At 33.0% G+C, this 17,590-nt stretch overlaps 1 protein-coding gene across 2 annotated transcripts; it reads right to left on the bottom strand.

Annotated features, from left to right (window-relative positions):
• Positions 1-1,482: 1,482 nt before the first annotated feature.
• Positions 1,483-16,583, bottom strand: LOC123321410 (calcium uptake protein 3, mitochondrial). Of its 2 annotated transcripts, XM_044908980.1 has the most exons (9): positions 16,313-16,583; positions 9,447-9,582; positions 9,282-9,392; positions 9,157-9,204; positions 9,021-9,103; positions 8,760-8,804; positions 4,124-4,607; positions 3,410-3,567; positions 1,483-1,992 (listed from the first exon to the last, which is right to left on the bottom strand). In XM_044908980.1, the coding sequence occupies exons 1-9, from the start codon at positions 16,508-16,510 to the stop codon at positions 1,924-1,926; spliced, it is 1,332 nt and encodes a 443-aa protein (XP_044764915.1). In that variant the 5' UTR covers positions 16,511-16,583; the 3' UTR covers positions 1,483-1,923. The 2 variants fall into 2 exon arrangements, with proteins under 2 accessions (XP_044764915.1, XP_044764916.1); XM_044908981.1 differs by lacking the exon at positions 8,760-8,804 and having other exon boundaries at positions 16,313-16,581.
• Positions 16,584-17,590: the final 1,007 nt, after the last annotated feature.

The raw sequence follows: 17,590 nt of genomic DNA, 5'->3' as shown, positions 1-17,590 counted from the left end.
TAGTTAAAATCACGACTCATTGAAAATTTATAAGATTCGATGTCCTTTACATATTTTGGAATTCGTGAATTTCGCATAAACTTATGACGTTCTTCTCCTGAGATCTACTTGATAAGTCGAGTATACTGTGGACCACCACATCGATTTCAGAGGGATCAAGAATAATTTTCTTACTTCATAAATTGCATCTCTTTTAATGTACTTTTCAAACAATTGGATTGAACTCATTGATGGAAAATCTCTGTTTAAAACCAATTATGAACGTCTTTAGTCCGTAGGAAAAAAGCCCATTGAGTCGATTCGGATATCTGCCGAATATATTGTCTAGTTTTGTACATCATAACATTATCATTATGGTCAGTTAAGAAGAGAAGCTATCCACAGAAAGCTTGATTTTGCTGAGTTTAAATTAAAATAAAGAGCTCTAATAATATTATTATTATTTTTGTTGAAGTGACTATTGAATTGAATTGAAACTCAGGTTTCTATGTACTTAGTTGTATATTATAAGTATTGACACGACAATTTGTACTGAATTCATAGGGGTCGTATCAACAGAAAAAATATTGTTTCTCAGAAACTATTGGTGGGATGTCTTTCAAGTTTTCAATTCAGCGAATCTGTAGTACTTTTTAAAATTTTGTGAATTTTTTGGATTTAAGAAAGCTTAGGTCAGTTCAGTTTCGTGAGTGAATGCTCTTGTTATGAATTTGACTCAAAGTGCTAAAGTTCCTGTCTCAAGTCAGTGCTTTTCAGCTTTTCTCATTGTTAAATCCCAATAGTAGAACAAGAACTGAAATTCGAAAATAGATTATAGCGCCACCTCTGTTCCTCATATACGAACTTTTACTTGTTACCTAATGAGTGTTATAGTAACTCTTGTTAGATGGCACCACTCATAAGTGGTGCCATCTTTGAACGCGTTGGATTATCTAGAAATAAGGTCCCTTTACCACTTATTTCAGAAAGCTTCCACTATCATAAATGAATCTAAATGTGGGGCAGTCAAGTGGGATCTACTTGAAGCATCCTCACAAAGAGGGCCATACTTATATATTAATAAAAGAGGCTTCGCTCGCATTCTTTCCGAGATCGAATAAAAACTTATCAATACACCACATTTACAAAATTTATTCACTACTTAAAGCAGTGTTTTCATATCTCCACTCAATACTCGATAACATTCTTATTTGGGGTTGAAGAATGCCGAAATTGGGGTGAAATGTGTGTTGAATGACAAAAAAAACACTTTCTTTCAATTAAAAATGACAGTTTTTCTTATTCTTGGGTTTGACACAATTTTTAGACTACTTGAATGTACACCCTCAACCCGATTGTTCGCATCAGATGATACAGTGCATGTTGAGGAGTGCTAGGTTTTGGTACCAAATCTTTTTTCAAACATTTACTTCCTTTTCTATGTATTTCGTTTAAATTTCCAGACTATACATCCAGCCGTCTCTTCAGTTCAATAGATAAATAGACTATGGAAATATTCTTTATTGAGGAGAACATTAGAAACATATTTTGCCTAAGGAGAAATGGTCATCAAAACAAATAAAACACTTCATAGTAAGCAAACAAGCATGACTAGATAAAACTCCCTCAAAACAATACTTGAAATCGAATTCGATGTGAACAAATCATCGATATTCAATAAATTGTGAATAACTTATATATATTATAGATATAAATATGGCTTTCCAACATCTTGGTAACTATAGTTATACTGTACATTAAATGACTAGCTTCCTCATCCAATTTTTTCACTCAGCATATCAATACTAATTATATGTGAATAAATAACATATATAAATAGATTTTAAAGAAAAATAAAAAGGAATCAAAAAGTTATTTCTAATATTAAGTACAAACAATAAATAAATCCGAATAGAATTATCACACAAATGAAAAGGAAAGAAATTATGCTGCTTTCATTTCTTGCTTGACGCATATCTTGAAAGCCTCCCAGCCTTCATTTTTGGGATAAGACTGAAAAAAAGAACGGCATCAGTTTTTTGAAAACAGATAAAAGACGCTCTATGAGAAATAAAAAGTCCAATTTATTATTTTGATGAAAAATGCTCGAATAGGTCGATTATTTGAAATACTTTTCAAGAGTATGTAATTGAGGAGTTTATTGTCACGCACCCTGAACGAACGGTGGGGATAGTTCAAGTTTTTTTGAATAGCGACCTTAACTTTTTTGCCAGAAATGTATGAACGTTTTGTTGATGGGGATGATTTGGTTTTTTATCAATTCAATTATGGGGATGAGAAAATTGAGTATTGTCGACCACGAACATTCTCTATTTTTTTTTTCCCTGAGCAGTATCATTCTATGATATTGAAATAAGAAAATAAGGGCCATAATATGCCCATCTAAGGTATGTCATCTATCAACATTTTCTTCGAAACTGTATAAACACAACGAGACTAACGTTCTTTTGCTTAATAGTATTCATATGTTTAGTTTGTTTGAGCTAAAATAGCCAAAAATAAGTGATGAGGAAAAGTGAAAAAAAATTGAATTCGAATAAAATTCGAATTTCAACAATTCAATCCGTATGAGGAATGGGTTGATAAAAACCCCATCAATGACCAAACCATCTTAACCAACAAAGGGTAAATCCATTTCTGTCAAGGATTGGCTGACATTAAAAAAAACTCCAAACCACCAACCTTCGCAGGGGCTGTATTGAAAACTCCTCCATTATACCTACATGTCTACTTCTTCTTCTTCTTAGTGAACTAGTATTGCGATGATCTATATATATATATATATATTATTTAATTGATAATGCTTTGGTTTTTCGATCATTTGCAAGACTTCGAGCTATATTTTCCATGAATTGTTTTTGAAGACTTTTATGTGTGTTTTTTCAGGACATTCTACCTTTTTTTCAATGAGGTATTTTATCACTTGATTGTAACTTTTATCATTCAAATATTTAACTGTTTCATAATTGACCATTCAATTTTTTTTTATAATATTTGACTTTTAAATGTTTTATATGCAACTGATTTTTATACTAGTTTATACGAGAGCTAATTTTTAATAATATGTAGAAAAATAGAGTTAATTTGACTGCGTTACAAAATGTTAGAAATTTCTTTTCCTAAATTGCACCTGATGTCCTTGATGATGAGTGCTTTATGAAAAAATAACGTCAAGCACTATACAGAAACGAAAAGTAGTGAAACTTTCACTTTGAAAATAATTACAAGGAAAATATTTTTTTGTTTTTTAATTGAGAGCGCTCACTAGCTCTATTATGATTGTTAGAGGCATATCCGGTTCTGGGACAACCTGTATATATCCACAAGTCGAAGACCCGTATTTTTGTAATATTCAAAGTTTTTCGTTTGGTCATTGAGTATTGAACTCATTCAATACTCCATCCCTTACCTTGAAACCCCTATGCAGACGATCTTTCATGATAGCAATGAATTCCCTATAGCTCAACAATCCATCACCATCATCGTCGAAAATTGCGAATACAGTATGGATCAAATGTGGACTCAAACTGGTACCAGTGCATATTTTCACAGCCCTATGAAATTCATCTGGGAAAAAAATACAGAAATTATTGGATCAAAAATATGAAGATGATCGAATCGAAAATACTCGTTGACATCATAAGAAATAATTTTTTCAACTCAATTTTTTAGAATTATAACACATAGTATAGCACGATTCATATATTTGCATTCAAGATCTTGACCTATATTAGTCTTTATATTTTTCAATAACTAACGCAATCCTACAAAATCAAAAATAAATACATTTGAATTGAAAGCAGCCATAAGTAAAGCACTTGAGGTAGAAATCTTTCAGAACCAGCGTTTTGTAGACTGACTTCATCTCAAAAAAGGCTGCTTTATATGTCAATTAAACGATATAAGTTCCATCCTAATTCAAGGATATGCCATGAATAGTTTCACAAATGCTGTAAAAGTTTACTTCATTGATGAGTATTTACTTAATCTGTGATTTTGACCACTTCCTCTTTCACTTTATTTGTTTCTGTTGCTTTGTCCTATACTTTTATATTTTTCAAAATGCTTCCTTGTTCGTACAAAAATATACGGCGCCAGTTTTTAATTTAAAATTGTTGTTTACCTTTTGAGATTGGATGATCCGCCAGAGTATACATCTTCATAGCTATGCTGAAATCCTCGAGATTATTCAGAAACAAACAGAAAACATGAAATTCGTCGAATGTTATGCCTTTGGTCTCTTTGATTCTATCCAGCAGCCGATCCAGGTACATATCGTACTCATCTGTGTCCAGATAAGTGTACCTCAGGAGAATTTTCGCGAAATCAACCTCGGATATGGTCGGCAGGCCTTTGGCAAATTCGCTGAATTCAAGTTCTAACACTTCCATCTGCAAATTGAGCATGAACTGCCTGAAACTCTCGAAGTTCAGTTCGTTGTTTCCTTTAGGGCCGAAGAAGTGTAGACTAAGGGTTGTATCAACGAAATGTCTCCTTTGAAGACCCTCTTCGTCATCGACATACTGATCTTGTATGGTGGCTACTTTGTCAGTTTCGGTTGAAAGCCCCCTTTTTCCACGCCAAGCGTGGCTGAATATTTTTTCCATCTGCAGCATATTAAAATATTATAGATCTGTATCGTGGTTGAGGTGAAATATACTAGGTGAGATTAGAATAAGAACGCTGAATAATAGTTGGAATATTGTGTCTTTCGTAGGTTAAGATAAGTATCCAAATAATATATCCTCAATAGGTTGAACCTGCGTGATGCAGTTTGTTGAGGGTTGGGGTGATCTCCTACCCATATACCATTCTTCGATAGGAGGAAGATCTGGTGATTACGCTGGTCATACCACTAAATGGGACCCTCTTCAATTCAAAATAGTCCAAAGTTACTCTAACGACGCGTGATCAAGCATTATCTTGTTGAAGAAGGGTATTGCGAAGGTGGCAATACCAAAAACAAGCATTACAAGTAATTGGGGAGACCAAAAGGGAAATTCAGGAGTTACTCGAGCGTGTCAAATAATTATAAGGGGAGATGCATTGGGCCCCGTAGAGTACTTCTACCAAAAATTAGACCTGTATATAGGGGAAATTGTCTAGGACAGCCTTTCAGAGTAGTAAAAAAAACGATCATTGTACATACTCAAGCGCGTCAGATTGAGATATATGTGGTTAATTATATGTTGAAAAGTATACATTCTCCTAATCTGACAATTTAAGCGTGTACGAAAATTCGTGGGAGGGCGCCAAAGTTAAAAAAAAAACGTCATGTCTACATTCTCGAGCACGATGGCTTTTTTCTTAATTTGAAGCTTATGATTCAAGAATAATGAAAAAAAAAATAATCTGACAGTTTCAACAAGCCGAAACAATACAAATTGGCCATAAAGGTCACGAAAATCAGTTTTTTTGTTTTCGCATTCATAATAAAAGTTGTAGAGCATAACATTTTCTACAAATTTTGTCCGAAGCAATTTTTTCTACGTTTGAACGTTTTTGAGATATATGGCGATGAATGTACATAAGACTGGGTTTCTACCTTGACCTTGGTCTTTCGTATGTGTGGCTAAGCTCGTCGCTCTCATCACCTTCTAGCTCGAAAACGGTTGAGGGTATGATAAATTGCTTCAGACAAAAGTTGTATAGAATTTTATTATCTACAACTTTCATAATAAATACAGAAAAAATTAGGATTACAGGAAGGGAGTTATCTCAAAAAAAAAAAATTACCTGATATGTATCATCTTCAAACTGTCACATTAAGAAAACCCATCCCTGGTTAGTGTCAGATTGATGGGTCAACACGTCTGCATCATCGAGAATTTTTTGCATTTTCGAAGGATCGCTGTGACCTTGCGTCATGTCCGAATTGTCAGATTAACATGAATTTATTATCAAAGACAAGGAAGGCATATACAGTATCTCAATCTGACAAGCTCGAGTATGTGCACCTGACGATTTTCTTTTACATCTTGCAAAACCTGCAGACGCTTTCCCCACCGATGTGCATACATCATATGACCTTTTTTCTTTCTACCACTACCTCACTTTCCACTAGATCTTCACGACGCTCGAGTAAATCCTGATTTAGCATCGTCGGCTCCCCAACTAAAGTACCCACCACAGTATTCAGATCGTCCTAACTGTTCTTTCCTGAAAGACAAACCGAGTTTTTTCAGATCACTCATCAACCTGCAACAAATTCGCTGAATTGATGGATATTTACCACTTTCCTGCTCTAAGCATTATTGACTATTGACAGCTCTAACTACGCAGTACCACCAAACTTTTACGGACAAAATATTAGTTTTTCTTTTTGAATCTTTAACAATCAATAATAACTGATCGTTTACAATGTGGATGACATAGGTATTTATATGGGAAATGATATTCCAACCATTACTGCGTGTTCTTATCTTGTACTCATACAATAATCCAAATGGTGATCTATTTTGAGGTTTTTGAGTTGCCAATTAAGCTGAGACGACAGCTGTCAAACTTCCAAAGTTTTGTATGAAATGCTGTTTTCAAGGAATATGTTCACTTAAAACCACTTCGTTAGAACGTTTTGTATCTTAAAAAAATTCTGTACACTACTCTTTTTATGGACACGTTAGATTGCAGATATTGAAGTCACTTGAGAGAGGCATTGAACAAAATATTCGCGTGAAAAAAATAGTTCTGAAATGCCAGATAATATCAGTAATCCATGTTCGTCATTGCATTGTGAAATGATAATATTATTAAATTCAATAAGATTATAATTGATCGTCCGTGTGGCAATTTGATATGTGTCTGCTTCTCGTTTTCAAGTTTTTTACCTCAAAATGGATCACTGTTCTCATCACCCATTATTGAAGAGTAAATTCTTTAGCAGTGTACAGTATCTTTTGGAATGAGCTGAGTCAATGTATAGGTATAGTTCAAACAACAGTTGATTAAAAATAAAATTTTTTCCAATGAACATTATTTGCTGAAATACAACAAATAATTGCAGATTCACATATTTAGGTTTTCCTCGCATAAAAATTAATCGTTTGTGATTTTTTATTCCCATGTCCATTTATGATAAAAGAATATACAACTATTCAATAAACACTTGTCATTTTATGTATTCTGATCATTTGTAAATATGCCAAAAAGCTTATCGAGTGTTGTACGCTATTACACATTTCAAATCTAGAATTTACTATTCAATAGGGCAAAATTCCAATCCACCCATCTGTGTACGTTAATTCAATTCTATTAGTAAAGCTGAACGAACTACAAGGCGCATATGCTAATGCTGTTAATTTAAGTTATTCTATTCATTGAGTGTGTTTTGGTTAATTTTTTACGTGAAATTCAGAGTGAGTATAAAGTAACGCACAAAATTCATATCTTTGGTATTTACTATTTCGTAGGAAAATGCTCGAAAGAATCAATTTTTTTTGAATAACGTATTTTTTCATGTATATAATCGAGGAGTTTGTGAAGATTCTTGAGATCAAAAGTAACCCTCTTTTTCCTAAACCATTTTTTCCGATTCGGCTCTGATAAAAATACATAGCCATTTTAAGATTTCATAATGAGCTCTAACACCCCTGGAAAATCAAAATTACCTTCAGAATAATTAGCTGAATCTGTGACACTACACATCTGTGGATCTTTCAAACAGAGTTGTATTCAACCAAAGTAACCAATTTTTCAAATTTCAAAGATACTTTTTAATTTTTGAACATCATATTACTCGAAAACTGCGCATTATGCAGGAAAATATGAAGAATACTCTCATTATACTCCTTAAGATAGCATTCAACTGAATTTCAAGTATTGGGTTCTTTGAATTTTTAAACTGGAAGACGTGTGTGATATTTGGTGTTCGAAAAAGATTCATCTAATAAATAAAAAACTATATTCCGAAATTCATTTCATTCGATAAAACCGTTGGTGAGATAGAACTGAAAATAACATTTTTTTATGGTTTTGCAACATCGATTCGATTCGGAAAAAATGTTAAAGGAAAAAAGTGTTTCTTTTTTACTTCAAGAATCGGCTGTTGAGATATTTGTACGATTCATAGAAAATACAAATGATACGGACGTCGCCAGTCAAATTTTTTTTCTTCAAACAAATTTTGGCGATCGATTGTGGCTGAACCACTTGGAAGATTTGAATTATTTCGATGTCATTTGAAAAGTTGTTTCCTCTTCTATAAAAGAAGCCTGGAGACGCTATCTTCTGAGTAAAAATTGCAAAAAAACAACAAAAGCCAAACATTTCTAAGTTTTTTGGTCCTCAAAAGTTAAACCTTGGCTGAGAATTGTCCCAAACTCCACTCTTCTGATATTTACCAGGAACCAAAACCCTTATTTGCCTGGGCTTAAAAGATTTATCCATTTTTAGCACAAAAAGTGTGCCATTTGAAACAACTCAACTAAGTACCTCCCACCCCTAGCAGAGGGTGCATCATAAACTCCTCAATTATACATAAAAAGTTGCGTTGTTGAAGTGAGAATTTCTTTGGAGCATTCTTCTACAAAATATTAAATACAAATACAATATACATCGTGTGCTCAAGCTATACCCTTTTCTCATTCTGTATAATTTGCATAAGCGGTTCAATTTATTAAAATGCAGTTATTGAAATTAATCACTTCCATATCAATTCGGACCAAATCATATCAATACATAATCAAAATGAATATGTAAAAATAAGACCGTGAAGTCAAAATTGAATATTTCGATTAGAGCGCTTTCAACACAAAACTTACTCGTTGTAGTTCCTCATTCTTTTTACTGCCGAATAAATTCGTAATCTGTCGCATACAAAATTGTTGAACGTAAATTGAAAGTAATGAACAAATGGAAAAAAAATTGTAAGACTTATCTACTAAGGTTCAAAACCACAGCACTCTTCTAGGATTGAAAAGTTTTTATTCACATGAAGAATGGAATTCTTCATGCGGTGGATCAAGGGTCCTTCAAAGATACAATATCGACAATATTAAAAGTAATCTTCCAAATATACTCACAACTAAAAATTCGTTTTTATCCACTTTCTGGTTTCCGTCAGTGTCGAACATATTGAAAGCAATTCTGAAGCCAGATTGTGGTTCTGAAAATTGAATCTTCAGGAATAAAGTACCAAGCAAAATATGTATAACTTACTAGTTAATACTGATAACAAAAAAAGATACTCCGTGTATGAAATTATTCCTGTAAAACAAAAAATGCTTAGTTGTTTCAAAAACTAATTGGGTTGGGACTTAATGTAATGAAGAATGAAGAAAAACCTTTGTCTCTCAAACTACGGAAAAGTCTAGAGCCACCCTGATTGAGAGGTGGAGTGAATTCCTTCATTTTCTCTATTTCTTTGTCGGTTAGGGTTTTCCTCTTCAGTCGAGCTGAAAAAACTGAGATATCACATCAACTTTTGGACAAAATATAATATTCCATACGTCTTGGTTCTGCTTCAACCACCGATTCAAGGAAGTCTTTTGGAGTCATATAAAGTTGGCCGTTATATTCCACTGATGCGAATCTGATGAATCGTTTTTCCCGTGACGTAAGCTTCACTTGTCTCAAGTCTTTCTCCTGAAATGAAAAATATTGTTTCGAGATCAAATATCATTTTACTATTATCATTTTAAACGAGAAATATCAGCTCATTTATAGTTGAGGTTCGGAAGAAAACGAACATTCCAACGTCCATATTGAAGAGTTAACGTTTATTCAAGATGCAGCCCTAGCGAAAACTGTGAATGACCAATATCCTCTAAATGATATTCAACTGTTACAAAATAAAAATGATTAACTTGTTTCAGGAGTTCAGAAAACTGAAATAAGGAACTTTTGAATCATTCCCGATCTATTTCAAGCTAACCTCAGATCTCAGACTATCGCAAATGTCTTATTACTTTCTTATTTCAAATGGTACACCCAGTATATCTTTCCATGTAAAATAGCTGATTTGATCGCAATTTGGACAGTTCTCATACATTGTGTGAAAACTCAGGGTTTTATAAGTTATTGGCATATGGAACAAATTGTGAAGACAGAAAATTACACTTCCTTTAATATTTCTTCAGGATGTTTTCTTTAAATCTTCACCATTTTCCATTATGTAGTATTGTAACACAAATCGAATCAATCAAAACTCGGTTTTCAAACTATATCATATATTTTTCATTGTTTCAGTCGATTCTACTCGAAAAAAGTTACCTTTTACCTAAAATGGAAACTTTCAAGGTCTGTGACTTCCTAAAACCAGAGTTGAAAACTGAAATCGGATGTTCCGATAAATGATATTCACAACTTATTGATATACAATTCATGAAACTGAAAAAGACCTCTATAGCCAAAATATTCAGAAAAGTATGACCTCTCGTTTTCACAATTTTTATCGTAAGAATTCCGAAAACTCATAAACCGTTGTGTTTTTCAAAATTGCCATCAAATCACCTTCTCTCGATGTGAAAATATATGGGTGTGCTATTTGAAATGAGAAAGTAGTAGGCTGTTCGCTGTTTCCGGTATAATCGGAAGTTGGTGAGGTCTGAAAATATTTTAGGAAAAAACATTCAAAAAAAATTGAACGAGTTGAATAGCGATTGAAAAATTATTTTAATGCAAATAAATAACACTATGAATTATGGGATTTGTAGAAAGACATTCATTTTAGCTTTTTGAACAATTTTTCCTTGAAATTGTAGCACAGGCAATTTCGTGTATGAATTTTTTTGTCAAACTTTTTAATCTCATCAATGAATTCATTAATTTTCATAAGTGAATTTTGTTTAATTCACGCGAAATACAGAGTATCTTTGATATTTACTATTTCGTAAAAGAATTTGCTTTCATTTTGAAAAACGCCTTTTTTCATGTATACAGGGTGAGTCTTTCACTAGTACAAATATATAGTAGATTCTTGAGGTCAAAATAAACACTTTTTCCTATACCATTTTTCCCGATTCGGCCCTGATAAAAATGTATAGCCATTTTAAGTTTTCATAATGAGCTGTGCCACCACTGGAAAAGCAAAATAACCTTCAGAATAACTAGCTAAATCAGGGACACTACGCATCTGTGAATCTTTTAAACAGAGTGGTATTCAGCCCAATTTTTCAAATTTCACAGATAGTTACTTTTTAATTTTTGAACATCAAATCACCTACCCGAAAACGGCGCATTAACGAGAAAATATGAAGAATACTTTATAAATACGTTCAAATATTCATCAGATAGCGTACAACTTAGTTTCAAGAGTTGGGTTCCTTGAATTTTTGGTATTTTATGGTGATATCTTGTGTTCGAAAAAGATGCATCAAATAAATGAAAAACTATATTCCGAAATTCATTCCATTCTATGAAAGTGTTTGTGAGATAACTAAAAATAACATTTTTTATGGTTTTTCAACAGCCTGTATCTTTTCAACCGAGCCGATTCGGAAAAAATGGTTGAGGAAAAAAGTGTTTCACTTGACCTCAAGAATCGACTGTTGGAATATTGGTACGAGTCAAAGACTCACCCTGTATAATCGGGTAGTTTGTCGAACAGCCTTTACAAGTAGTGGAGGGTAGTAGGTAATTTTTTCATAATAGTGGTGAAATCGAATTGTCACTTTTCTCAAGTAATGTGAAGTCGATCTGGAACATTTGTGTTCTTATCTCTTCTAGGCAGTAGGTATCATTCGTCGAAATTCGAATTGAACATTTAATTCACTCAATGGAGAGCGTATCAATTACATGTTTATTAATTTTTGTATTTGTGATTTTTATTTCAAATACTTCATCAAGTAGGTTCTACCCTACAAAATGTATGTATTCGATAACATACTTCTGGAAGATCCCTACAGAAGTATAGATCATTGACCTAAAAACACTTGAAAAAATTAGCATTCAATAAGTATTACTATTTCATCCCTTATGTATAGAAGTATCGATAAAAACATCAGTTACGAGATAATCCTTAGGAACAATGTATATTAACGCTGAATTATATCTGTATGGAAGGTATTTTAATTCCATAATATGGATAAAAGGATTATTGAGATTTCAATGTGTCTGTGATGATTTTGATGAAACCTCATTTGAACGAGTTGTTGAACAGTGATTGGAAATTTATTTCAAAACAAATATATAATGCTATGAATTATATATTTTGAAGAAAGAATTTCATTTTAGCTTTCTTGGACAATTTTCCTTGCTGCACTTTAACCTCTTGAATGGAGCAAAATTTTCAAATTGTCGCATTAGCTATTTCGTAGGTGAACTTGATTTTTTGTCGAACTTTTCAATCAATCAAATGTTTCACAGCTACTATCCAGGCAAAACAAAATACATCCGTAAATTTCGGGGAATCAAAACTAAATAATAGAAGAATGTTTGGACACTTTTACTTGTTCATATTTCCGACTCATTTGTGAATACTTCACACAGAATTAATTCTAATTGATTTTTAAGACAATAACTTCTTATAACAAGAAGCAGAAAATTCTTGGAAGTTTCTTTATGATATCATTGTTAAACAATGATAATTCTAAGGAGTTCCATTCAATATTGATATGACAATAAAGCAAATTCCAAAACTAATCGAACAAAGCGATTTAAACGTGAACACAGTGGTGTGCTTTATATTATTGAAGTATATGATTTAAAACAAAATTCAGTCGAAACGATTCACACTTGAAATATTTTTCATTTATCACTATCGTGAAGAAACTTTGATAAACATATCTCAATTATCACGTTACATACGAAAGTTGAATTGAAAATTTTACACGAAAATATAATAAACTCGATAATAAAGTTTTGAAAAACGATTCATTGCATTTCTACAGCATTAGACTTATCCACGTTCCGTTATTTCTACAATATTCCCCAAATTGTTTCATTACTATTACTGTAAATTTTAGGAACTGTCCATTTCAAGTTTTCGAAATATTTGCCTCTCCACTATTAAAAAAAAAGAATCCCTAGAATAGCAGTGAAAGAATTAACAACAACAATAAATTAAAATATTTTCAGAAAATCAACTAGCTCATCGAGCACTAAGAATTTTGCTTTCACATTGATTTCATAAAACGCAAACACAGTTAGGTAACAGATATATTTTCTTTCCCAACATCTGAAGCACGAGCAATAAAAATTGTACCAAAGGAAATTTTTTATACGTTTCTTTCCAGGTGTGGAGAGAGAAAACTTCCATTTTTGTTTAATGATTGAATCTAGTTTATTTTGTGTAAGTATATTCTCTTTTTAATTGGCACTTTAGGTACTTGCTCATTGATACAGCAATAGCAATAGAAACTTTTTTTATTATATTTGATCAAGGGAATTTTTATCATCTTCTTCAAATATATTCTCATTATTTTAGTCCGGATGTTCTTAAGTTTCGCACTCCTTAAGTATGTCATCGACACCACAACTCATCGGTTTGTCCATTTCATTCCTATATATTGAAAAAGGGTTGACAGAAAACATGAAAAAATCAACCTCAGCAAGAAAGCATTATATCCATTTCTGGAAAAAAGGGTTGCTATTTGAGGAAATTCAACTACTTTCCATCACTTCGGCAATTTTATTTCATTATTTGGGTCCATGGCGTTATACGTAAGCAGTTTTAAGTTTCGTATTCCTTGTTCATTGTTTTGTAAATTTATTTTTTCTGGATGTATTGGTGATTCAAAAATATATATTTATACATAATTTCATTCATGAAGAAATCAGACAAGCCTGATCACTAGGAAGGAAGAAAGTTTTGATTAGATGATGAATATACAAAGTTGTGCCTAATGCGCTTTTCACCTCAAATTTGTGATTCTCTTTGTTGCAGAGAATTCAGAAAAACCCTTGCAGATTGTAAAAATCTTAAGGGTGGTTACATTGCACACATGATAGTGACTCCCTTCTCTCACTCAATAATTTTTTACATAGTCCTAAACTTACAATTCAATTTTTTTGACTCATAACTCTAGAAAAGTTACTTCGAACTCAGAAATTATGACTTTTCACTGGGTAATTGCTATTTGGAAGGCTGGCACTCGAAGTTAGATTTATATTTTCTGGGTACATCTTCAGCCAAAGATTCCAAGTGGAAATATGATCGGTCTATTTGCATCTGCAGATGATAAGTTCACCTTAGTGAAAATCTGGTAATTTTGTTTTTAGTTTAATTATGGATATTTATCAGGTATTGGTCAGAGCAATTCACTTCCGGACATTAAAGCTGTTGAATGCATTGTCTTACCCTATATTGATGAGAGGCAATACCTCGAAATCATCTATAGGTGGTCCAAATTAATGTTTCAATATACCAAGCAATTGCAGAGGGAATCTTGTAGGAATTTGCACGCAAATTCATTTGATGTCTAACGTTCGTCGTGGTTCTTGTCAAGCAATTGTTTTTTAATGTATTTTCGACTCACAAAATTCCTATTTTATAGTATATTGTAATTAGCAAACCTAATTGGCTATTTTGATTCATTACATGTAAATATGCTCATTGTAAACTATTTGAAAACATTGCATTGATGTGCCGATACGTTGATGAGAATCCTTGATTGAATTAAAAATAAAATAATAGGATAAAAATCTGTTTTTAGTTTATTTAAGAATAATTTATATCTATAAAAGATGACGTTCAAGCCTTGAAATCAATATTTGGTTCTTTCTTTTCTTGCTCGTATAAAAAACCTCTGAGCATTGAGAGTTTCCATTCACTTTCTTCGTTGGTACTAATAGTATTAAACCAAGGAGTCCTTACTGCTCCAGGCATTTTGAAGGACAATCAGGAGAACAAAAAAAAAGCAGGTTTTTATATACCTCGGATCTTTCTTAAACCGATTTTCCACAGAATAATTCTCAAACAGCTCACACACCTATAGAGCAGCTATTTAGCGTTTGATGAATACAATTTTGTTTCCCATTTAAATAAAATTCTGTTTTTTGGAATAATTCGAACGATTCCTTCCACACAAAGTTGCCTTTCTGCGTACTATCGCTCGAAAAGTCAGTATTTTCGTGTTACATACGGAATAATTATACCAATGGTTTCGTTAATAATTGCAGTAAAACCTGTGATAATTTTTTGGAAAATATCCTCAATTAACATATTGAAGCATGGATCACTTCGTGAAAGTTTTAATATCATTCGCAGTGTATACTCTGTACACAATTATTTTAGTTATTTTTTATGAAGCAGCACATGCAATTCAAAGGAAAATTTTATGAATCTTTGACATTTTGATAGCCAGCCGAATTTACTCTTTCCGCATACAAATAGTACTTCATAAGTATTTACAAGGATGAAGATGCGTTGTAACATTTTGGAATCTGTATGAAAGACGCATTCTCAATAATTCACTTAAGAATTATGATGATTTTCCATCCCGAAAACTGACGACAACTATTCATACCTATTGACGAATACCTATATTTGTATTTGTATATTCTGTGCAGAATTGAATATCTTTTTGGATTTTATACGGATTATTAAGACGTGCTTCAGGTTTATCCATTCGTTTTCAACAGTTTGCATATCTTCTTCTGTGCATTCATTTTGTAAAAAAGGGTACTTGCTAATTTGCCTTCGAATATTTATACTTAACCGAGAATTCTTCGAATATTTTTGCTCCACAGTGATATTGTCGAATTGGAACTTCTGCAGGGTTTGAACAACTACATCAAAATTCAATTTCTAATTCTCCTTTGTTCATCACTGTTGATTCAAGAATTTCTGCAAATGAATTTTGATTCACTACTTAAACTGAGATGAATTGTTTATCTTACGCAGTGGCGTATCGAGTTAATATTTGAACAATATTTACTAATATTTCGAATTTGCTTCGAAAGCTTCAACAGTTCCATATAATTTCCATTAAATTTCTTTCTTTCATTTTCATTTACAATCAAATGCTAATTTTTATTCTCCTATATATGCTACTCGAAATCAAAACCCATATACCCCGCTAAGCTTCGGAGAAAAGCTTCTGTCGAGAAAAAGTGGATGTAGGTAAATCACAACATTTGTAATAGTATTTCCATGAAGGAAACTGTGTCCTCCTTATGAATTTGAAATGTTCGATTTTTCCCATTTCAATAGATATCAGCAAATATGAACCAAGCGAATTTTATTTTATTTGCATTTATCGAAACCGAGAGTGTAATATTCTCGCTTTGATTACTAGCCGATTATCAACACTCCACTCTGTTGACATAATAGGTCCGGCCTATAGATAACTCCTAACCTAACATTCGGACAAAATTTTCCCGAATTTTCCGGCTTCAAGCGATATATACACGCGAATGCATAAGCTATACTCACAGATTTTATTTGACTCGCATGCACTTCATTTACTTTAATTCTATAAGCTGTATACAGTGCTATAGTTCCACCAATTACACAAGTCAATTTCAAAAGTTTATTTTCCTTGTACATGTCCGTTTTTGACGTGAGGTTCCGCATCTGAGATAAATTTTTTTTCGAGCATATCTGCCGAATTATTCTATTGAATATCGTCATGTTATTTCGTTCATGAATTAAACTTGTTCGCTTTGATCATATAAAACAAACTGAACGGGGAACTAGCTATATTCTGAAATCTGAAGTTAATATCGTGCGACAGCGCATTTGGCCGCTTCCGATTCTGCCATGCTCGCGGCACTGTGATCGATATACAGACTGTTCGTAGTTTCGTTTCATAAGACATGGGCTCACCCAACTGAAGGAAATAAACTGCTCCACATGAGTTAAGGATATTGACTCAAATTGCAAAAGAAATACAGTTATTATAAGATTTTTGTGATGAAAATTCATATTATTATGATTTCAAGTTGCAAATTAATTTTAACCAGGGTGGTTAAGAAAAATCGAGTAAAATAACGAAATTTTATTCCCAGAGAATTCAAGCATTTTAAGACAATGTATGGCCTCCAAGGGCATCAATAACAGCTTGGCATTTTCTTTGCATACTACACACGAGGTTGTTGAACATTTCTTGAGGAATTTGGTTCCATAAACAAGGCAGAAGCTCTCTCAGATCATTTAAGGATTCTGGGGTAGGTTGATGATTATCTAATCTTCTTTGGAGCATATCCCATGCATTTGATATGCAATTCAAATCTGGTGAGTGCGGAGGTATTGGTAAATGTGGAATACCAAGCTCCTCGCGCGCATACTCAACTATGGCTGCACGGTGCGGTCTAGCGTTATCGTCTAGAAATTGAAAAATTTCACCAATAGCAGCGTGAAAATTTGGCACAACATTGTCAATGACATGCTCCCTATAGTGTATGGCGGTCATATTCCCAGGACAAATGTGTAGATCTGTGCGACTTCTTGGATATAGCGACGATTACGGGGTATGCCTGGGATTGTCCATACCCTTATTCTTCGAGAATCTGAAAATCGTCCATATCTGGATTCATCAGTGAAAAGGACACTACGCCATTGATCGTTCCAATTGATATGTTGCCTTGCCCATTCCAGTCTTTGACGCTTATGGTCACGTGTTAATGGAACTCCTCTTAATGGACGTCTAGAACCTAGATTCACCTCTCTCAAACGTCGTCTGATGGTTTCGATGGAAACTTGGACCTCATC

This window comes from Coccinella septempunctata, chromosome X, assembly GCF_907165205.1.
Source record: "Coccinella septempunctata chromosome X, icCocSept1.1, whole genome shotgun sequence".
NCBI lineage: Eukaryota > Metazoa > Arthropoda > Insecta > Coleoptera > Coccinellidae > Coccinella > Coccinella septempunctata.
The sequence above is the reverse complement of the archived record's forward strand: the minus strand, read 5'-3'. Positions and strand labels throughout refer to the sequence as shown.